Source organism: Mustelus asterias, chromosome 17 (genome assembly GCF_964213995.1).
Source record: "Mustelus asterias chromosome 17, sMusAst1.hap1.1, whole genome shotgun sequence".
NCBI classification, from domain to species: domain Eukaryota; kingdom Metazoa; phylum Chordata; class Chondrichthyes; order Carcharhiniformes; family Triakidae; genus Mustelus; species Mustelus asterias.
The window spans coordinates 30,177,514-30,196,645 of NC_135817.1; the positions used below are offsets into that span (position 1 = coordinate 30,177,514).

At 44.0% G+C, this 19,132-nt stretch overlaps 1 protein-coding gene across 5 annotated transcripts in view; it reads left to right on the top strand.

Moving 5' to 3' along the window:
* The first annotated feature begins 779 nt into the window (after positions 1–779).
* map3k7cl (map3k7 C-terminal like) overlaps positions 780–19,132 on the top strand; it is a 97,114-nt gene continuing 78,761 nt past the window's right edge. Inside the window, exons 1-4 of one of the 5 annotated variants that reach the window (XM_078232490.1) lie at positions 780–899; positions 14,094–14,161; positions 14,267–14,331; positions 14,770–14,884. In XM_078232490.1, coding sequence (XP_078088616.1) covers positions 14,149–14,161; positions 14,267–14,331; positions 14,770–14,884 — 193 coding nt within the window. In that variant the 5' untranslated portion in view covers positions 780–899; positions 14,094–14,148. Of the gene's footprint in view, positions 900–13,789; positions 13,814–13,863; positions 14,162–14,266; positions 14,332–14,769; positions 14,885–19,132 lie in introns of those variants that run through there. The other 4 variants (XM_078232486.1, XM_078232488.1, XM_078232491.1 and 1 more) reach the window with 4 other exon arrangements.

Here is a 19,132-nt window from a genome sequence, read left to right on the forward strand (position 1 = left end):
GTGATTCTTTTGGTTAACATTGGTTAAGTACGGCATGCTATTTGACTACAGGGAGGATCATGGATAAAACATGTTAAAAGCACCAGAGGAGTACGTGATACAATATAAAATGTACAGCACAGAAGGTTGCCATTCATCCCATCGCATATGTGTCACAAGAGAGTGGCTAATCCCACTTTCCAGCTCTTGGTACAATATTTGGCCATTGCGTTAATGGGATATTACTCTATTATTTACTGTGTCCTGAATGAGAAGAGGAAATCCTTATGTCTAAATAATAATAAATTCAAATCATATATAATCTTAAAGGGAATTAACCGGATCATGCTTCAAAAAGAAAATGGTAACAGGCCAGTTTGGGAATTAGCAGCACGGTGGCACAGCGGTTTGCACTGCTGCCTCACAGCGCCAGGGACCCGGGTTCAATTCCCAGCTTGGGTCACTGTCCGTGCACAGTCTGCACGTTTTCCCCGTGTCTGCGTGGGTTCCCTCCGGGTGCTCTGGTTTCCTCCCACAGTCTGAAAGACATGCTGGTTTAGGTGCATTGGCCATGCTAAATTCTCCCTCAGTGTACCCAAACAGGCACCGGAGTGTGGCATCTAGGGGATTTTCACAGCAACTTCATTGCAGTGTTAATGTAAGCCTACCTGTGACACTAATAAATACACACTAGTTTTGTTGAATATTGGCTGTGCAGTTTTTGGGTATGATGTTTAATCTGCCACAAGAGGGCAGCAAGCAATGATGAGCTCCCTCACCATGTGATCATTTGGTTCTCTGATTCTCTCTGGCCGTGCCCTGATTGAGACCTTTACAGCTCTGCCCTCCTAAGATCGGAATGAGAAAAAAAAGCACATGCAAGCACTGAGAACATAAAACAAAGCAGAAAAGGAAGCGAGGTAAGAAACATTAAATAACAGTGATTTATATGGGGAATTCTGTACATCTTTTACAGTATCCACAATAGAAACTGGAGTTACCATGTACAGGGGTGGCCAATATTTACTATTGGTCTTCCTCATGGTTATAATAAATCCTATAAATAGTGCATAGCTTTACTTTATGGTGAGCGATTTGCTCATGCTTTGCATGCTGTAATTGGGATTATTTACAAAATGTACTAAGCCGTGTTGAGTGGCAATGGATAGATTTCAGCATACTGAGCTCTCAATCCAACCAGTTAAATAAAAACTGAATTGCTGTTTCATAACTGGAGGTTGATGGGGGTCCAGGAAATAATTATGGACTGGTTTCAGGTCTATGCAGCTTTCAATTAATATGAGGGATAGAATCCATAGCGTGGAGAAGAAGGCCATTTGGCCCATCAAGTCTGCACCGACTCTGAAAGAGCATCTTATCAAGGCCCTCCCTGCTCTATCCCTGTAACCCTGTGTATTTACTGCGGCTAATCCACCTAGCCTGCACATTTTTAGACACTAAGGGGCAACTTAGCTTGGCCAATCCACCTAACCTGCACATCTTTGGAGTGTGGGAGGAAACTGAGGAGACCCATGCAGACACGGGGAGAACATGCAAACTCCACACAGACAGTCATCCAAGGCTGGAATCGAACGTGAATCTCTGGCACTGGCACAGTGATAACCACTGTGCCACCATGCCACACTTGAAGCCATTGGTATAGCAAACAACAATTCTTCACATTGTTAGACAAATCGCAGTGTACACTGGGCTGGATTCCTGGTCAGCCACCTGCGGAAGCAAAGGCCAATCACTGCAGTACCTTGCCAAGCATAATGCTTGACCAAAACCTGGAAGTCCATGGTCACCAACACCCTCTTAGGAAATAGTACCTGAAGAGAGAGAGAGAGGCACTGGGCTGAAGCACCTTGAGTAAACCTCAGAATATTTACACAAGAAAAACATGCACTTGTATAACACCTTCAACATAGAAAATGTCCTAAGGTGCTTTGAGCTGTGAGGAAAAGATGACACTCAGCCGAAGAAGGAAAGTTTAAGAGGGGTGAGTAAAATGTTGGGCTTTTCAGTTGATGTGTTGGGGATCTGAGAATTATTGGATGTCAGCGGGCCTGGTGATGATTGTCATGCAAGACCTTGTGCTGGATAAGGTATGGAAAACAGTTCTCTGGTGGTTTTGAAGAGTTGAGAAGGGGAGGTCCCATGTGTAGGTGGCAATGGTATGAATGAGGATAGGTTGAGGCAGTGCACATTACAGAGGTGAAAACGGCTGTTCCTGGAAAGGACTTGGGGATTGAAACTCAGCTCAGTGTTGAACAGGAAACCAAGATTGTGGACAGTCTGGTTCAGCCTAAGGCAGGGCCCGGCATGGAGGAGCCACAGTGTGTAGTGGGGGCAAAACATGATGGCTTCAGTCTTCAGATCATTTAACTGAAGGAAGTTTTGGCTTCTGCAGACGAGATGTTGGAAAAATACTGTGACAAGGAGATGGTGGAGAAATAAAGGCAGGTATCATCAGCGTATGATGTCACTAAAAGGACAGTATGCATATCCTCTGATAAAGCTTCCAGTCCTACAATCTCTACCACCAAAAAGGAGTTTAGGTAGCAATAACAAGGAACATCATAATCTCCAAATCATCCTCTGAGCCATATGGCATCCTGGCTTGGACATCAATCGATTCCTACAGAGAGAGATGATGGTTCTGAAATTGTGGGAGAGGGAATGGGGCCTATTTGTCTTATTGAGCAAGGAAAGTAGAAGTGCATTGACAGTGGGCAATGTGTGGTCTCAATCTTTATTACAGGTAAATCCAGGAGCTTCTTCAACCTATTAAAGCAGGAGTTGATAGGGAGAGAAGAATAGGAGGGTGGTTTGTTATAGTGAAAAGAAGCTTGATGTAAGATTTGCTCTCCAGTGTGTGAGATTTTGCAGGGAAGATCAATCCTGAAACCACAAGGTAATTAAGCCAGCTGTGGCATTGGATAGCTATAAGCCAGCTGTGTTTCAGGTTTGCTTGTGTGGACACGAGGGAGCAAAAAATGGACACTTAATATATCCATGACAGGACTAGCACACAGTGACAGCTTTGCAGGGAATAACATGATTAGAATAGGAATCAATCAGCCCTTTGTGTCTGCTCTGCCATTCAATGAGATCATGGCTGATCTGCAACTCCATATCCTTGCCTTTGCCCCATTTCCCTTAAAACATTTGGTTAATAAAAAGCTAACAATTTCAGTTTTACGTTTAACAATTGATCGAGCATTAATTTTTAGAAATGATGATTTAGAACAAAATTAACAGTCTCTTGGACAAATGTAGGTTCATGAAGGAATGCCAGCGTGGATTTGAGAGCAAATCATGTTTAACTGATTTCTTTGAGTTTTTTGATGAGGTGGAACAGAGGGTAGATGGGATTAACGCAATTGATGAACTTCTAAAATACATTTGACAAAGTGTCACACTGCCTATCAACAAAGTTAGAGCCCATGGCATAATAGCATGGATACAAAGTTGGCTGAGTGACAGGAAAGGGAGACCAGTGGTGAATGGTTGATGTGAATGGTGGAGTTCCTCAGGTGTTCCTCCATTGCCCTCCTCCAGCGAGTTCACTCCAGCGAGAGACTACTCACCTGCTCCACGTGTGGGAAGGGATTCACTATGCAAGAATTGCATCCTGGCATGTTTTTTGCACTAAGTGCTGCCTGCCGAGAAAACCGGCACGATTCTCTCACATCTTCTCACTCGTCCAACACTTAGGCGATGATTGTATGACTTTGTCCTGCCCAACTTTCTGTGAGGCGTGGTGGTGGGATCAGGCGGGAGACGGAAAATCAGGTTCGCGCTGGGGTTGTCATCTGCCAGCAAAATTGGCTTCCTGCCCAGAAAGGACACAAAGCTAATTTAAATGTCATTAACGAGTCCCAGATGCTATCGTCTGGGCTCACTTACCTATTCCATCTGTGATGTTAGTCTACCTTTAAGAGATGTTTTTTTTAAATCATGTTCTCTGCAGCTCAGTGTTGCCGAGTTGTCTATAGCAGCCCTTTTATTTCTCCTTCAGTGGTTTAAATGGGGTTTGTTTATTTTTACTCTGGGTTGTTTGTGACCCTGCATTGTCAGGAGGAAGATTATGCGTTCTGGACATTTTTTTTTCTTCCTAATGAATTCAAGGTTTAATTTTCTGTTTGGCTGCAGAGTTCATTTTCGCAGGGACATCAGACTGAAAGCTGTGTTTCTTTCTCTCTCCCCTTGGTTTTGGAAGTTCTGCTGGTTAGCTGAAAGTAAGGCTATTTGCTTTCCTGGAGTAGAGAACCTGCTATTGGTGGCTTGATCAGAGTCTCCCCCTAGTGTTCTGGGAAGCTGTTCTGACTTCAAATTGTTCTGAGTGTATCCAGAGGGCTGCTAGCAGTTATAAAGCTGAGAAGTCAGGATTTTCAATTCTCTAACCAAAGGACTCAATTCCAGTACTACGTGAGCATTAGTCTTTCCTATGTTAAACTCGTGGAAGGGTTTTGTGTTTGGGTTTTGTTTGATTGGAACATCTTAGATATATTTGTTGAGGGTTATACATTATGGTGGTTGTTTTGTTTTTGTTTGTAATTGATAAAAGTTAATTACAAACTTTCTTAAATAAACTTTGTTTGATAAAAGCTCCCTAGTGGGTCATTTGAATCATACCTGAGGTGAAGCATATCATTGTTATCCTAGCCAAATTCAAGATGCAAAACTTGATCCAGGTGGGTTCCATAAAACACTTTGGAGTTTCTGACCTGAACCATGACACACCTCACCGACAGATGTTCTTTCTGACAAGAATCATGTATGGTCCCCACCAATAGGGACCAGCCTGATGAGGAGACCATGCAGATGCTACGACAATGGATGAATGAACACCGCTCGACAATCACCAGCAGGAGTGTTCTCATCCTGTTGGGGAACACTTCAGCAGTCTCGGGCATTCAGCCTCTGATCTTCGGGTAAGCGTTCTCTAAGGCGGCCTTCACGACATACGACCACGCAGAATCGCTGAGCAAAAACTGATACCAAGTTCCGCACACGTGAGGACGGCCTCAACCGGGATCTTGGGTTCATGTCGCACTATCTGTAACCCCCACGACTTGCCTGAGCTTGCAAAATCTCACTAACTGTCCTGGCTGGAGACAATGCACATCTCTTTAACCTGTACTTAACCCTCTCTCCACTCACATTGTCTGTACCTTTAAGACTTGATTACCTGTAAAGACTCGCATTCCAACCATTATCTTGTAAATTGAGTTTGTATCTATATATGTCCTGTTTGTGAACAGAACTCCCACTCACCTGATGAAGGGGCAGTGCTCCGAAAGCTTGTGGCTTGTGCTACCAAATAAACCTGTTGGACTTTAACCTGATGTTGTGAGACTTCTTACTGTTCAAGTAAATGCACAGTCCTTGTATACTTGCGGTCGGACACATCACACTCTGAAACCAGGTTACCACCCAAAACAATCTCCACAGATTCCTCATCAACTTCTTCCCAGATGCTAGTCAGATTGTGAGCCACCTGGTCTCTCAGAAACTTGCACTTTTACGAAAACAATTCTAACGGCGGAATTTTACACTGAAGTTTTGAACGAATGAGAAAGTGGGAGAGTTTCAGACTCGTTCTTTGGGTGAGTTCAAAATGCAATCGTATGGCACTTACTGCAAAAAACAAGCCAGGATGCGATTCTCGCCAGCAAGGGGGAGGGGCCTCAGCTCACCGGGGAAGCCAGCTGCTGAGCTCTTGGGGTGCTATTGTGCAGGCGCCGTGATCTCCCAGTGTACTGGGATATCTCCTGCTCCCAGCCCCACCTCTCATGGTCATCAGGAACCCCTCCACCCTGCATGGATACTGGGAGCCTGCCTCACCCACGGACATCATCTCCCCCCACCCCATGCAGATTTCCCTCCCTCCCCGAGTGCAGATTGCGCGCCCCCTTGAAGAGCTCCCTCCCCGTTCACAGATCATGCCCCACCACCATGCAGAGTTCCCTCCTCCCTCTCCAATCGCTGATCACCCCCCGGCAAAGTCCTTCCTGCCCACTGTGGCAGAGTTTCCATCCCACCCCTGAGGAGCTCTCTGCATGTGTCTGCCCCCTCCCCCCCGCCATCATGGCTCCACCTTTTGGCTCTGTCCCACTCTGACTCCACCCCCTTGGTACTGCCCCAGCACAGTAATGGTGCCAGGCTGGCAGTGTCAGGATGCCAGACAGACACTGCCTATTGGGCACTTCTCACGGGTGATGATGGCATCCGTGTTGATGATCCGGCACGTCTTGGAGATGTTGCTGTGGCAGGGTTGTGTGGTGTCGTGGTCACTGTTCTCCTGAAGGCTGGGTAGTTTGCTGCGGACAATGGTCTGTTTGAGGTTGTGCGGTTGTTTGAAGGCAAGAAGTGGGGGTGTGGGGATGGCCTTGGCGAGATGTTCGTCTTCATCAATGACATGTTGAAGGCTCCGGAGAAGATGTCGTAGCTTCTCCGCTCCGGGGAAGTACTGGACGACGAAGGGTACTCTGTCCACCGTGTCCCGTGTTTGTCTTCTGAGGAGGTCGGTGCAGTTTTTTACTGTGGCGCGTTGGAACTGTCGATCGATGAGTCTAGCGCCATATTCTGTTCTTATGAGGGCATCTTTCAGGGTCTGGAGGTGTCTGGTATGATCCTCCTCTTCTGAGCAGATCCTGTGTATACGGAGGGCTTGTCCGTAGGGGATGGCTTCTTTAACGTGTTTAGGGTGGAAGCTGGAGAAGTGGAGCATCATGAGGTTATCCATGGGCTTGCAGTACAGTGAGGTGCTACGACATCTTCTCAGTGAAGTGCTATGACATCTTGGGTCCATGACATCTTTGTCAATCTCTCTTGAGCTACCACCTATTCCTGACCTCCTATTCTGCTGCACCTTCTCTACCCCCCTCCAATTATATAATTCATCACATTTTTACCCCTTTTCAGCTCTGAAGAAGTCATATGGATTCAAAAGATTAACTCTGTTTCTCTCCGCATGATGCCGCTAGACCTGCTGAGTTTATCCACCATTTTCTGTTTTTCATCCAAAAAAGCAGCCTCAGTTCTTATAAGTATGCTGATAACACCCAGTTCTACTTCATCACAACCTCTCTCAACCCCTCCACTTTCTTTAAGTTATCAGACTGCTTCTCCGATATCCAGTACTGGATAAGCAGAAATTTCCTCCAATTATATATTGGAAAAACCAGAATTAAAAGTTAAAGAATTATTGACTTTGTTCCCCACCATAAGCTCTGCTCCATAGCCCATCCCTTTCCCTGTCAACTTTCTGAGGCTGAACTATAGAATCCTACAGTGCAGAAGGAAGCCATTTGGCCCATCGAGTCTGCACTAACCACAATCCCACCCAGACCCTATCCCCATAACCCATGCATTTACCCAGCTAGACCCCCGACACTAAGGGCCAATTTAACATGGCCAATCAACTTAACCCGCACATCTTTGGACTGTGGGATGAATCCGGAGCACCCAGAGGAAACCCACGCAGACACGGGGAGAACATGCAAACTCCACACAGACAGCGACCCGAGGCCAGAATTGAACCTGGGTCCCTGGTGCTGTGAGGCAGCAGTGCTAACCATTGTGCTAGCGTGCCACCCAAAGTAGACTGTTTGCACGCTGGTGTCAATATCTGATGATGAAATGAGCTTTTAATTAAGCAATCAATCTATGCCAATGCTAAGAGCGCCAATTTCCACTACTGTAACATTGCTTGTCTCTGCCCCTATACCAACTCATCTGCTGTTAAAACCCTCACACATGCCCTTGTTACCTTGGGTCTTGACTATTTTAACACACTGTTGGCTGGTTTCCCACATTCTACCCTTTGTAAACTAGAGGTTATCCAAAACTCTGCTGCCTGTGTCCTAACTTACACTAAGTTCCATTCCCCAATCACCTCTGTGTTCGCTGACTTACATTGGCTCCTCTCAAGAAACACATTGATTTTCTCAACCTTGTTTTGAATTCCTTCCTGTCTCCATCCCTCCCTATGTAATCTCTGTAATCTCCTTCAGCCCCAATTATCTGAACTCTTTGAATTCTGCCCTTTCGCTTATCTCCCAATTGAAGTGCTTCATCACTGTTGGCCGCACCTTCCGCTCGTTGCTAAGTCTCCAAAATCGGGAATTCTCTTTCTCAACCTCTCTTTCTTCTTTTAAGAAGCAGCTTAACATCTACCACTTTGACCAAGCTCATCTGCCTTCATATCACCTTACGGGACTCGGCATAAAATTTTGTTTTGTAATTGTAATAAGTCTTCGGAGGCAGAAGTTCCTTCACCAAAATTCCTTTATTTACAATTCCAATAGCAGTATAGAGTGCTATCAGTCAGCAGTCTTCCTTTGAGAGTGCCAGAGGAACTGACACTCCTGGTTAAATACAAGGAAAAGACTCCCTGATTGGCCCATCAATTGACTCCTTAATCAGGGAGCTCATATTCCATTAGCCCAACCTCAATGGCCTGATTGAAGTCATTACAATAATGTTCTTAAGGAGTACTTTGGGACATTTTATTACATTAGAGATATTATATAAGTACAAGTTGTTATTGTCACAGAAACAAAATCCACGTTTGCTGTGATCTGGAATGCGCAGTCTGAAAGGATAGTGGAAGCAGATTCAATGAATTAAATCAGTAATATTTAATGTTCGATCATAAAAAGTCATTTGTGTGGATATCAAATTCCCAGCAAGCACTATATAATTTGGTAGCAGTTGTGGGTAGCAAGGTAGAACTTCTTACAGTGAACAAGGTCAAATTAAATAAAATCGGCACCATTTGCGTGCAACACAATAGCACTGAAATTATTCCGCCTTTTGCACTTTACCTTCCAATATAAAATGTTTGGTACCGTCGCGAGGCTTCAGCTGGCTTTATGCTCATCAGTTCTCACGCTATCATTTAAAATATATCCTGTATCAATTTATTTTTGTTTTGTGAGCAGCAGGAAACAAAAATAGCTATCAAATAAATATATTATTTAATAGGTCTCTGATCCTGTTCCAACGATGGTGACCTTGGATTATTATCACTGAATTCCTTTCATATCACCGAACACCACATATAGCCCTTGAGCACTGCCAACAGGAATTTGAGCATTATCCAAACACTAATTAATTACTGGACACTTGTACTTTTAACCTGCACATTGAAGATCCTGCATTTGACCAACATATTTTACCTGCTGATCCTTGCTGCTGAACACAACACATGCCACAGCGGTTTAATTCAGATCTGCCAGGCTGACCTCCAGTCTTCCAAAGCACACCATTCAACAGCAAGCCATGGAGCAACAGCTGTTTCACACCCTGCCCAGGCCAGCTGGAGATGAAAAGTTGTTAGTGGGAAATAGTGGAAGATTTAAAAACTAACACACAATGCTGCATCTGGTAACTTTCTGCAAATACATGACTCTTTTAGTTAAGTTGATGGAGCTTAACAGCAAAGAAATGAAATGATCCAGTGATTTACTTCATGGTGACTCTGCTCTGCTCCACTCTGCCTTTAGAACTATCATTCTCTATCATTCTTTACTGGAGTTGGGCCTCGTTCTCATGTCTCTGCTCCTAGTGTCACGTGCCTCACTGCCTACTGCTACTCAGACCATCTTCCTCACCGGCACCATCTCTTTAATGTGTTCTTCACCCTGCTCTAGTTTCCCAGTTTTTGCTAATCTTGGCTTCTGAGTTTCAGTCCCATTGCGTTGTGCCAGTATACCAGCTCTGCTAATGTACACCGTTAGCCCCTTCAGCCACTATGTGGCTGGAGATTAATGTCTCCAGTTCCTGGGTGACTCTGTCCTGAATTTTCTAATTCTGAGGTCTCAGTATGTCCAGTATGATTAGCTCACTGGAGTTGACTGCACCAGCACGTCAGCTATTTCTCCGATCCTCCCACAGCTCTCAGATTCATCACTTCCATGCTACTTGCCTTCAATCTGGTCTTTTCTCCCACATGGGTTAATGGCTGCTCCAAGCTGCCCCTATCACCTTATCAATGGATTTCAGACTTCAACTCAAGCCTATTCATTGTCCCTTCCCACTTTAACATCCAACCTTTCTCACCCTGGTCACGTCTCTTTTCTTCCCCTCTCTTTACCTGGCTCTTTACCTCCCCTCCAATCCCTAAACTATTCCTCCATCTTGCTATTGCAGACTTGAAACTGAACATGTTTATGGTTACCTACTGTGGGACGCTTTGCTTGGATCTGACCAACTGAGGCACTCATTGTTGCCTCGAAGAGCAAAAAAAAAATTCCTACTCCTCCATTTCTCCCAGCGCACATGCTGGAAGCTACACTCAGCAGCCTCCTTTAGGAGAGCAGTGGTGTAGTAGTATTATCATTGGACTAGTAATGCAGAGACCCAAGGTAATGCTCAGGGGACCCAGGTTTGAATCCCACCATGGCAGATGTTGAAATTTGAATTCAATAAAAAAGTCTGGAATTAAAAGTCTAACAAAAACCTTGAAACCATTGTCATTTGATGTAATAACTGATCTAGTTCACTAATGTCCTTTAGGTCAGGAAGTCTGACCTACACATGACTCCTGACCCACAGCAATGTGGTTGACTATTAAAATGCCTTCTGAAATGGGTCTCGCAAAGCACTCAGTTCAAGGACTATCATGGATGGACAATAAATGCCGGCCCAGCCTGCGACACCCACATTCCATAAATAAAATCACAATTACCCCATGTATCACTTTGTTCCTTGTTACTAGAAGCAATCACCGCCCCTTCATATTTTCCTCCAGGATGTTAGTTCACTCACGAGCCAGACCCTTGGCATCTGCAGATGATTGGATTGCTATCCTGGCTTTCCCTGAATCTTGGCTTATGGATGGTAACACCTTACTCCATATTGAAGCCATTCCATTTGGCTATACTTTCCACAATCTGATTTGTGTTATGAATCCAGCTGACTTTTTTTAAATTCATTCATGGGATGTGGGCTTTGTTGGCTTGGCCAGAATTTTCTGCCCATTACTAATTGTCCTATAGATGGTGGTGGTGAGCTGCCTTCTTGAACCACTGCAATCCATGTGGTATAGGTACACCCACAGTGCCGTTAGGGAGGGCGTTCCAGGATTTTGACGCAGCGACAGTGAAGGAACAGTGATATATTTCCAAGTCAGGATGGTGAGTGTCTTGGAGGGGAACTTGCAGGTGGTGGTGTTCCATGAATGTGCTGTCCTTGCTCTTCTAGATGGTAGTGGTTGAGGGTTTGGAACGTATACATTGCTGGTATACTGCTGTTACTGTGTGTTGGTGGTGGAGGGAATGAATGTTTGTGGATGGGTGTCAATCAAGCAGACTCCTTTGTTCAGGATGGTGTTGAACTTCTTCAGTGTTGTTGGAGCTGCATGCATTCAGGCAAGGGGAAAATATTCCATTACACTCCTGACTTGTGCTTTGTAGATTTTGTCAGGCTTTGGAGAGTCAAGAGGTGAGTTACTCACCACATGACCTCTAGCCTCAGATCTGCTCTTGTGGGCGTAGTATTTAAATGGCTATTCCAATTCAGTTTCTAGTCAATGGTAACCCCCAGGACGTTGATTGTTGGGGATTTAGTGATAGTAATGCTACTGAACACAGTCACAGAGGCTGCTGATGAAATAGCAACAAAAGAAAAAAACATTTATTAAACAAGAAAAGATGAACTCTATTACAATGCTCTTTCACCCACAACTACAACTTTACAGATATGTACAGCTTCATAAGGATAGTGCAAATTATAAAATCTATCTTATACTCTGATGTTCAAGTAAGTGTGATGGGAGATGCGGCGTTGGACTGGGGTAAGCACAGTAAGAAGTCTCACAAAACCAGGTTAAAGTCCAACAGGTTTATTTGGTAGCACAAGCCACTAGCTTTTGCAGCACTGCCCCTTCATCAGGTGAGTGGGAGTTCTGTTCACAAACAGGGCATACATAGATACAAACTCAATTTACAAGATAATGGTTGGAATGCGAGTCTTTACAGGTAATCAAGTCTTAAAGATACAGACAATGTGAGTGGAGGGAGGGTTAAGCACAGGTTAAAGAGATGCGTATTGTCTCCAGACAGGACAGTTAATGAGATTTTGCAAGCCCAGGCAAGTCGTAGGGATTACAGATAGTGCGACATGAACCCAAGATCCCGGTTGAGGCCGTCCTCATGTGTGCGGAACTTGGTATCAGTTTTTGCTCAGCGATTCTGTGTGGTCATATGTCGTGAAGGCCGCCTTGGAGAACGCTTACCCGAAGATCAGAGGCCGAATGCCCGTGACTGCTGAAGTGTTCCCCGACAGGAAGAGAACACTCTTGCCTGGTGATTGTCGAGCGGTGTTCATTCATCCGTTGTCGTAGCGTCTGCTACGGGGATGTTAATGGTGGAATTACGGATTGGAGAAGATTTTTGGATGATGTGGCTGGGGCATAACATGTAGATGAGAAAGTGCAAGGAAAGATCCTTAAGAACATGACAGGAAATGTTGTGGGAGTGGAAAGGAAGCACCTCTGGTTCTTTTCCCAAAATCCTTAAATCCCTGTCCTCCGGTTATTGTACCTTTCTGCCACTTGGAAGTTTCTTATTATTTACACTATTGAAGCACTTCATGATTTTGAATGCCTCTTCCAGACTTCCCATAATCTCTCTACTGCAAGGAGGACAAACCCAGTTTCAGTCTCTCAACATAACTGAAGTCCCACATCCCTGGTACCATCCTAATAAATTTCCCCTGCACCTGCTCCAAAGCCTTAATATCCTTCCTAAAATGCGATGTCAAGAATGACCAGTTTTACAAATTAATCACTAACATTTTGATATTTGATTTGAATTACGTTTAGTAAGGCATGGATCAAGGAAAAAGGAAAATTTATGATCCTATATAGTGCTTGGGCCATGTACTGAAACATCTTCTATACCATAAGAGTTGATTTGATTTGATTTATTATTGTCACATGTATTGGGATACAGTGAAAAGTATTGTTTCTTGTGCGCTGTGCAGACAAAACATACCGTTCGCAGAAGAAAAGGAGAGGGTACAGAATGTAGTGTTGCAGTCGTAGCCAGGGTGTAGAGAAAGAACAAATTAATATAAGATAGGTCCATTCAAAAGTCTGATGGCAGCAGAGGTGTGCCTTGCACCATGGGTTTTTAATATGAAGCAGTCAGGGAAGGGTGCAAGGAGATGCCAGGTGTTTCCCCATGGAGATGGAAGAAGAGTTGAAGGGCAAGTCAGACGAGGTCACTCTCATGCATTTGTTAGCAGCCAATTTCAGAATGGCATTGGGAGAAGTTTTATTGCCTGTCCAATTTGCTAGGGAATGGCACGTGGCTTGGGACAACCTAAAAGAAGAGGTGATATAATAAAAAAAGGGAGGTTATAAATAACTGCTGGGGCCCTCAGCAGATTAATTACTAATCTACCCAGCCAGCTTTAAATCTACATTTGTTTTAAATCTAAGCTAACTCCATGCCCATGTGCAGATTCTCTAGGGAAGGCATTCATTGCCAGACTCGTGTTTACTGTGAAACTCCAGCGGTCCTCCGATTCTTTTTGAAAAGAAAAGGCGTTGATTTTACTGACAAATCATGGGTGGAAGTTGACTGTCAAATTCAGCAGGCTGTGCTATAACGGACTGCTGCATCTGAAAATGTGGTTATCTGATATGAGTTGTAGAAAACATGCCAAAATATGTCGAGGATTTTCATGTCAGATGAGGCTGACACCTGTCATTACTGTCATTCAAGTGTTATTCATTTCTATTGCACATACTACCATTCTGTCATATTATGCTGAAGAATAGACACAGAGCCTCAGTTTGGAAAACTGCATCATGGTACATTTACGCACTGTTACAGCTGCAGTCCAAACTGGCTATGTAACCCTGAGCTAATTGGGGTCACAGGCATTTTTACTGACTGGAGTCATGTTGTTTAAAGGAGTTTGCTGTGGCAGACAGGGGTTGTGTGCTGACAATATTTTTTTTTCTCTAGTTTAAAGGCAGTTTGTTTGTGCTTCAGGAGTTTCTAAACTGTAAAACAAAATGCTAGGGGAGGCTTCAGAGAGAGAGAGGAATTCCACCCTGTGTGAATAAAGTTCTGTGCCTTTTTCCCTAGGAGAGGAAGGGAAAGACCGCCTGACAAAAAGGAGGCCCGGGGGAGCCCAGAGCCCATGGGAAGTGCAGGTAACAGCATGCTGTCCTAGCAGCTGTTTCAGCGTCTATTACTCTGTCAATTTGTGCATGCAGCAGATGCTTTATCTCACATTTAATCTTTAATACTCTGCAAAGGCAAAGACCAGGCAGGACACAAGTCCGTTCAGAACATTGCATCGGCAGGTGTGGAATTGTGCAAGGTAAGGCAATGGGTGCAATCTATCTGGTTTTATATCAAAAAAGTGATACATTACATTTAAGTTTGTAAAGTTTCTTTGCCTATTTGGAGTTATCCTTCTGATGACTGGCAATTAATTTTGCTCGCTGTGAACTTGTATGAAATATTAAGTTAAATAGAACACATGATCCAGTGTTCTGGATTCTGAAAGTTGTTACCCACAAGGAAGACAGAAAATCCAGTGTACTCTTCTGCTTTGTATCCCAGCCTAGTCGCTTGAGATTATTCCTTATGATATTTTTTATTTCACATTTGACATTGGAAGGGGATAGGGAGCTCATTCTGGAGTCCATTTACGAGACTTGCTTCAGTTGAACATTGCTATTTCTTTACATGTGGTGCTAAAAAGGTTTTCTGTTGGAAAATGACAATGATTCGCAATACCAATCTTTCCTCCCAGCTAAAGAACAGAAACTACAGCCGGACCTTTAGTCCCATTGACCATATGATTACCACAAGGAGGCTGCCTTCGGATAAACCTGTCCACATTTCCTTGAGCTTAGATGACCTTACAGGTAAGACAACATATATCAGTTACAAAATGTGAAGATAAATAGGTTGAGCTATAATGTGGCACCCTTTGGTTAATATTACTATTTTAATGTATCTAAACATTTGTAAAACTAACAAATTATTTTTTTAAAAGAAACAGGCTGCACAAGATTTCACTTTTAGGAAATGAAAGAAATTTGAAAATGTTAGATTTTTTTGTAGGTGTAGGGAAGAGGAAAATTATCAAATATAATTTATTTTGTTTTACTGTACTCCAATGACTGATTTACTCCAGCATTTTTTGAATACATCCCAGTGACGATAACTTTTGAAGGTGCAACAAGTAACCGTGTGTGATGTTTGACAATGAGTCCAATCATCTAAGTTTTATCTAAATTACTTTTCTTTTTCCAGAAGCTATGTACTGTATTTGTTAAGGCAATCCAGGTTAGTCATTTAATCAAAACCAGAAAATGCTGGAAAATCTCAGCAGGTCTGACAGCATCTGTGGAGAGAGAATAGAGATAAAGTATCGAGTCTGGGTGACCCTTCGTCAGAGCTGAAGACAATAGAAAATAGGATGAGATTTATACTGTGGTGGGGAGGAGGGAGCTGGGGTCGGGGTGGGGGGGGGGGGGGTGGCGGGCAGGTGGTGGTGTTTGCTTTTGGGGCTGGATAGAGAGCCAGTGGTCGGTGGAGATGGGAGAGATTGACAAAAATGTCCTAGACAAAAAGACAAAGGGGGTGTAATTGGTGGTGATCATGACTAAGAAAGGTGCGGATAGCGGCCATTAGAATATCAGAATGTGTAAAGAGCAAAACATAGGTAAGCAGTATGTTAAAGAACAACCTGAAACATGTAACAGATGGCCCTAGTGGGTGGTGGGGAAGGGAGCCAATGGTAAGGGAAAATAGATTAAAGCAAGATTTTAAAAATTATTTCATTGAAAATAAATTGATGGAAATGGGGTGAAGGTAGGGGGGAGAGTTCATGGTCTGAAGTTGTTGAAATCAATGTTATGTCCGGAAGGCTGTAAAGTGCCAATCGGAAGATGAGGCTGCATTAGGCTTCACTGGAACATTGCAACAGGCCAAGGACGGACATGAGGATACAAGAGAGCAGGATGGTGTGTTGAAATGGCAAGCAACAGGAAGGTCTGGGTCTGGCTTGTGGACGGACTGAAGGTGTTCAGCAAAGGGGTCACCCAGTCTACGTTTGGTCTTTCTGATGTAGAGTAGACCACATTGGGAGCAGTGAATGCAATAGACCAGATTACAGGAGGTGCTCATGAAGCACTGTTTCACCTGAAAAGAATGTTTGGGCCTTAGGATGGTGAGCAGGGAGGAGGTAAAGGGGCAGGTATTGCATGGAAAGGTGCCGTGGGAAGGGAGTGAGATGTTGGTTATGATGGAGGAGTGGACCAGGGTGTCCCGGAATGCTAACAGGGGAGTGAGGATATGATGTATTTGGTGGTGGCATCATGCTGGAGTTGGCGGAAATGGTGGAGGATGATCCTTTATATGCAGGGGCTGGTGAGGGGAAGAGTGAGGACAAGGGGGCCCTATCCTGGTTCTGGGAGAGAGATGAGGGGCTGAGAGCAATGGCCCGGGGGATGGGTTGGACAGGGTTGAGAGCCCTATCAAACATAGTGGGTGGGAGACCACAATTAAGGAAGATGTATCAGCAGCCATTTTGGAAAGTGGCATCATCATTGGAAGAAATGCGGTGGAGGCGAAGGAACTGAAAGAATGGGATGGAGTCCTTACAGGATGTGGGGTGTGAAGAGCTGTAGTCAAGGTAGCTGCGGGAGTTGGTGGGCTTGTAACGGATACTGGTGGACTGTCTATTACGCAAAATGGCAGCAGTGAGGTCAAGGAAAGGAAGAGACATGTCAGAGATGGACCATGTGAAGGTGATAGAAAGATGGAAATTGGAAGTGAAGTTGATAAATTTTTCCAGGTCCAGAAGAGAGAATGAAGCGGCACTGAAATAGTTGTCAATGTACTGGTAAAAGAGTTGTTGGAGGAGGCCAGAGTAGGACTGGAACAAGCAAAGTTCCTCATTCCTCATAAAAAGACAGGCATAACTAGGACTCATATGGGTGCCTGTAGACACACCTTTTATTTGGAGGAAGTGAGACAAGTTAACGGGAAAATTATTCAATGAGAGAACAAGTTCAGCCAGACGGAGGCGAGTGGTGGTGGATGGGGATTGTTCAGACCTCTGTTCAAGGGAGAAGCGGAGATGGTGGGGGCTGGAGGTAGAGGAGGGATTGGTTATCCATGGTAAAGAGGAAGCGGTTTGGGCAAGGGAATTGGAACTTGCCATCTTTGCAGCACACCATCCTTCTCTCACGTCCATCCTTGGTCTGTTGCAATATTCCAGTGAAGCCCAATGCACGCTGGAGAAATAGCCCCTGATCTTCCGTTTAGGCACTTTACAACCATCTGGAATTAACATTAAGTTCAACAACTTCAGACCATGAACTCTCTTCCCCCATATCCACCCCATTTCTATCAATTTATTTAATTTATTTTTAAAATTTATTTTCATTTCTTCCATTGTTTCATTTTCCAATTTTTAAAATCTCGTTTTCCATCTTTTTCCACTTAGCACTGGCTTCCCTCCCCTACCCCACTAGGGCCAACTGTTACCTGTTTCAGGTTGTCCTTTGACATACTGCTTACCTTTGTTCCGCCATTTACTCATTCTGATCACTTAATGTGCCGCTATCAGCACCCTTATTAGCCAAGATCACCACCATTTACATTCTCTTTGTCTTTTTGTCCATGATAGTTTTTCAATCTCTCCCATCTCCACCATCTGTTAGTTCTCTATCCAGCTCCACAGTATAAATCTCATCCTATTTTCTATTGCCTTCAATGGTCGCCACACTACCAGAAGGATGTGGAGGCTTTGGAGAGGGTACAGAAAAGATTTACCAGAATGTTGCCTGGTATGGAGGGCATTAGCTATGAGGAGAGGTTGGAGAAACTTGGTTTGTTCTCACTGGAGCGACGGAGGTTGAGGGGGGACCTGATAGAAGTCTACAAAATTATGAGAGGCATGGACAGAGTGGATAGTCAGAAGCTTTTTCCCAGGGTGGAAGAGTCAATTACTAGGGGGCATAGGTTTAAGGTGTGAGGGGCAAGTTCTAAAAGAGATGTACGAGGCAGATTTTTTACACAGAGAGTGGTGAGTGCCTGGAACTCGTTGCCAGGGGAGATAGTGGAAGCGGATACGGTAGTGACTTTTAAGGGGCATCTTGACAAGTACATGAATGAGATGGGAATAAAGGGATATGGTCCCCGGAAGCATAGGGGGTTTTAGTTAAGTCGGGCAGCATGGTCGGTGCAGGCTTGGAAGGCCGAAGGGCCTGTTCCTGTGCTGTAATTTTCTTTGTTCTTTGTTCAACTCTGATGAAGGGTCATCCAGACTCTAAACATTGGCTCAATTCTGTCTCCACAGATACAGCTCCGAAAGCTTCTGTGGCTTTTGCTACCAAATAAACCTGTTGGACTTTAACCTGGTGTTGTTAAACTTCTTACTGTGTCCACAGATACTGTCAGACCTACTGAGATTATCCAGCGTTTCCTGTTTTTGTTTCAAATTCCAACATCTGCAGTAATCTGCCTTTATCTTAGTCATTTAACCAATTCAGAATCATGCATGATCTTTTCTATTGTCTGAGGTGATGGGAGATGTGAGCATATTTTCTATTCCACATAGTTTATGGCATCAAGCACATGAAATAGTGCAGAGCTCCATAGTGCCAGATTTCTGTCCAATGTGCCCAGTACACAATCTTTCTTTCGGTTTGATCTGAAGTGTTTTTGCACAAAATGTCCAAGAGTTTCATTTCAAGCTATGGTAATTACAGAATAACCAGCATGTGCTCTGTTCCCTGATAAATGGGTGATGAAGCTTAGGCCAGTTCTGATCCAACAGCCTATGACTGATTGAAGGGAACCAGCTAGATTTTCGACAAGTTCTTTTCTGACAGTGGACTTTGAATGTTGATTTCTGAGAATTGAATTTCCATGATTTTTGCCTGCTTTTTGTTCACTTTCTTTATCAAACAGCAGATTTTTGGCAACAATGTTTTTGACTGCTGCAATTAAAAATCAGAATATGGGAAATTACTTAAGTTCTTCCATTCTGTGTTATTTGGAGACAAAAGAAGAGGATGAGAGAGATGGAACATGAGAAAGGTTTGCTTGTACTGTACCTGAGAAAAGCTGACTGTAATCGTTATCATCCATGCAGTCAT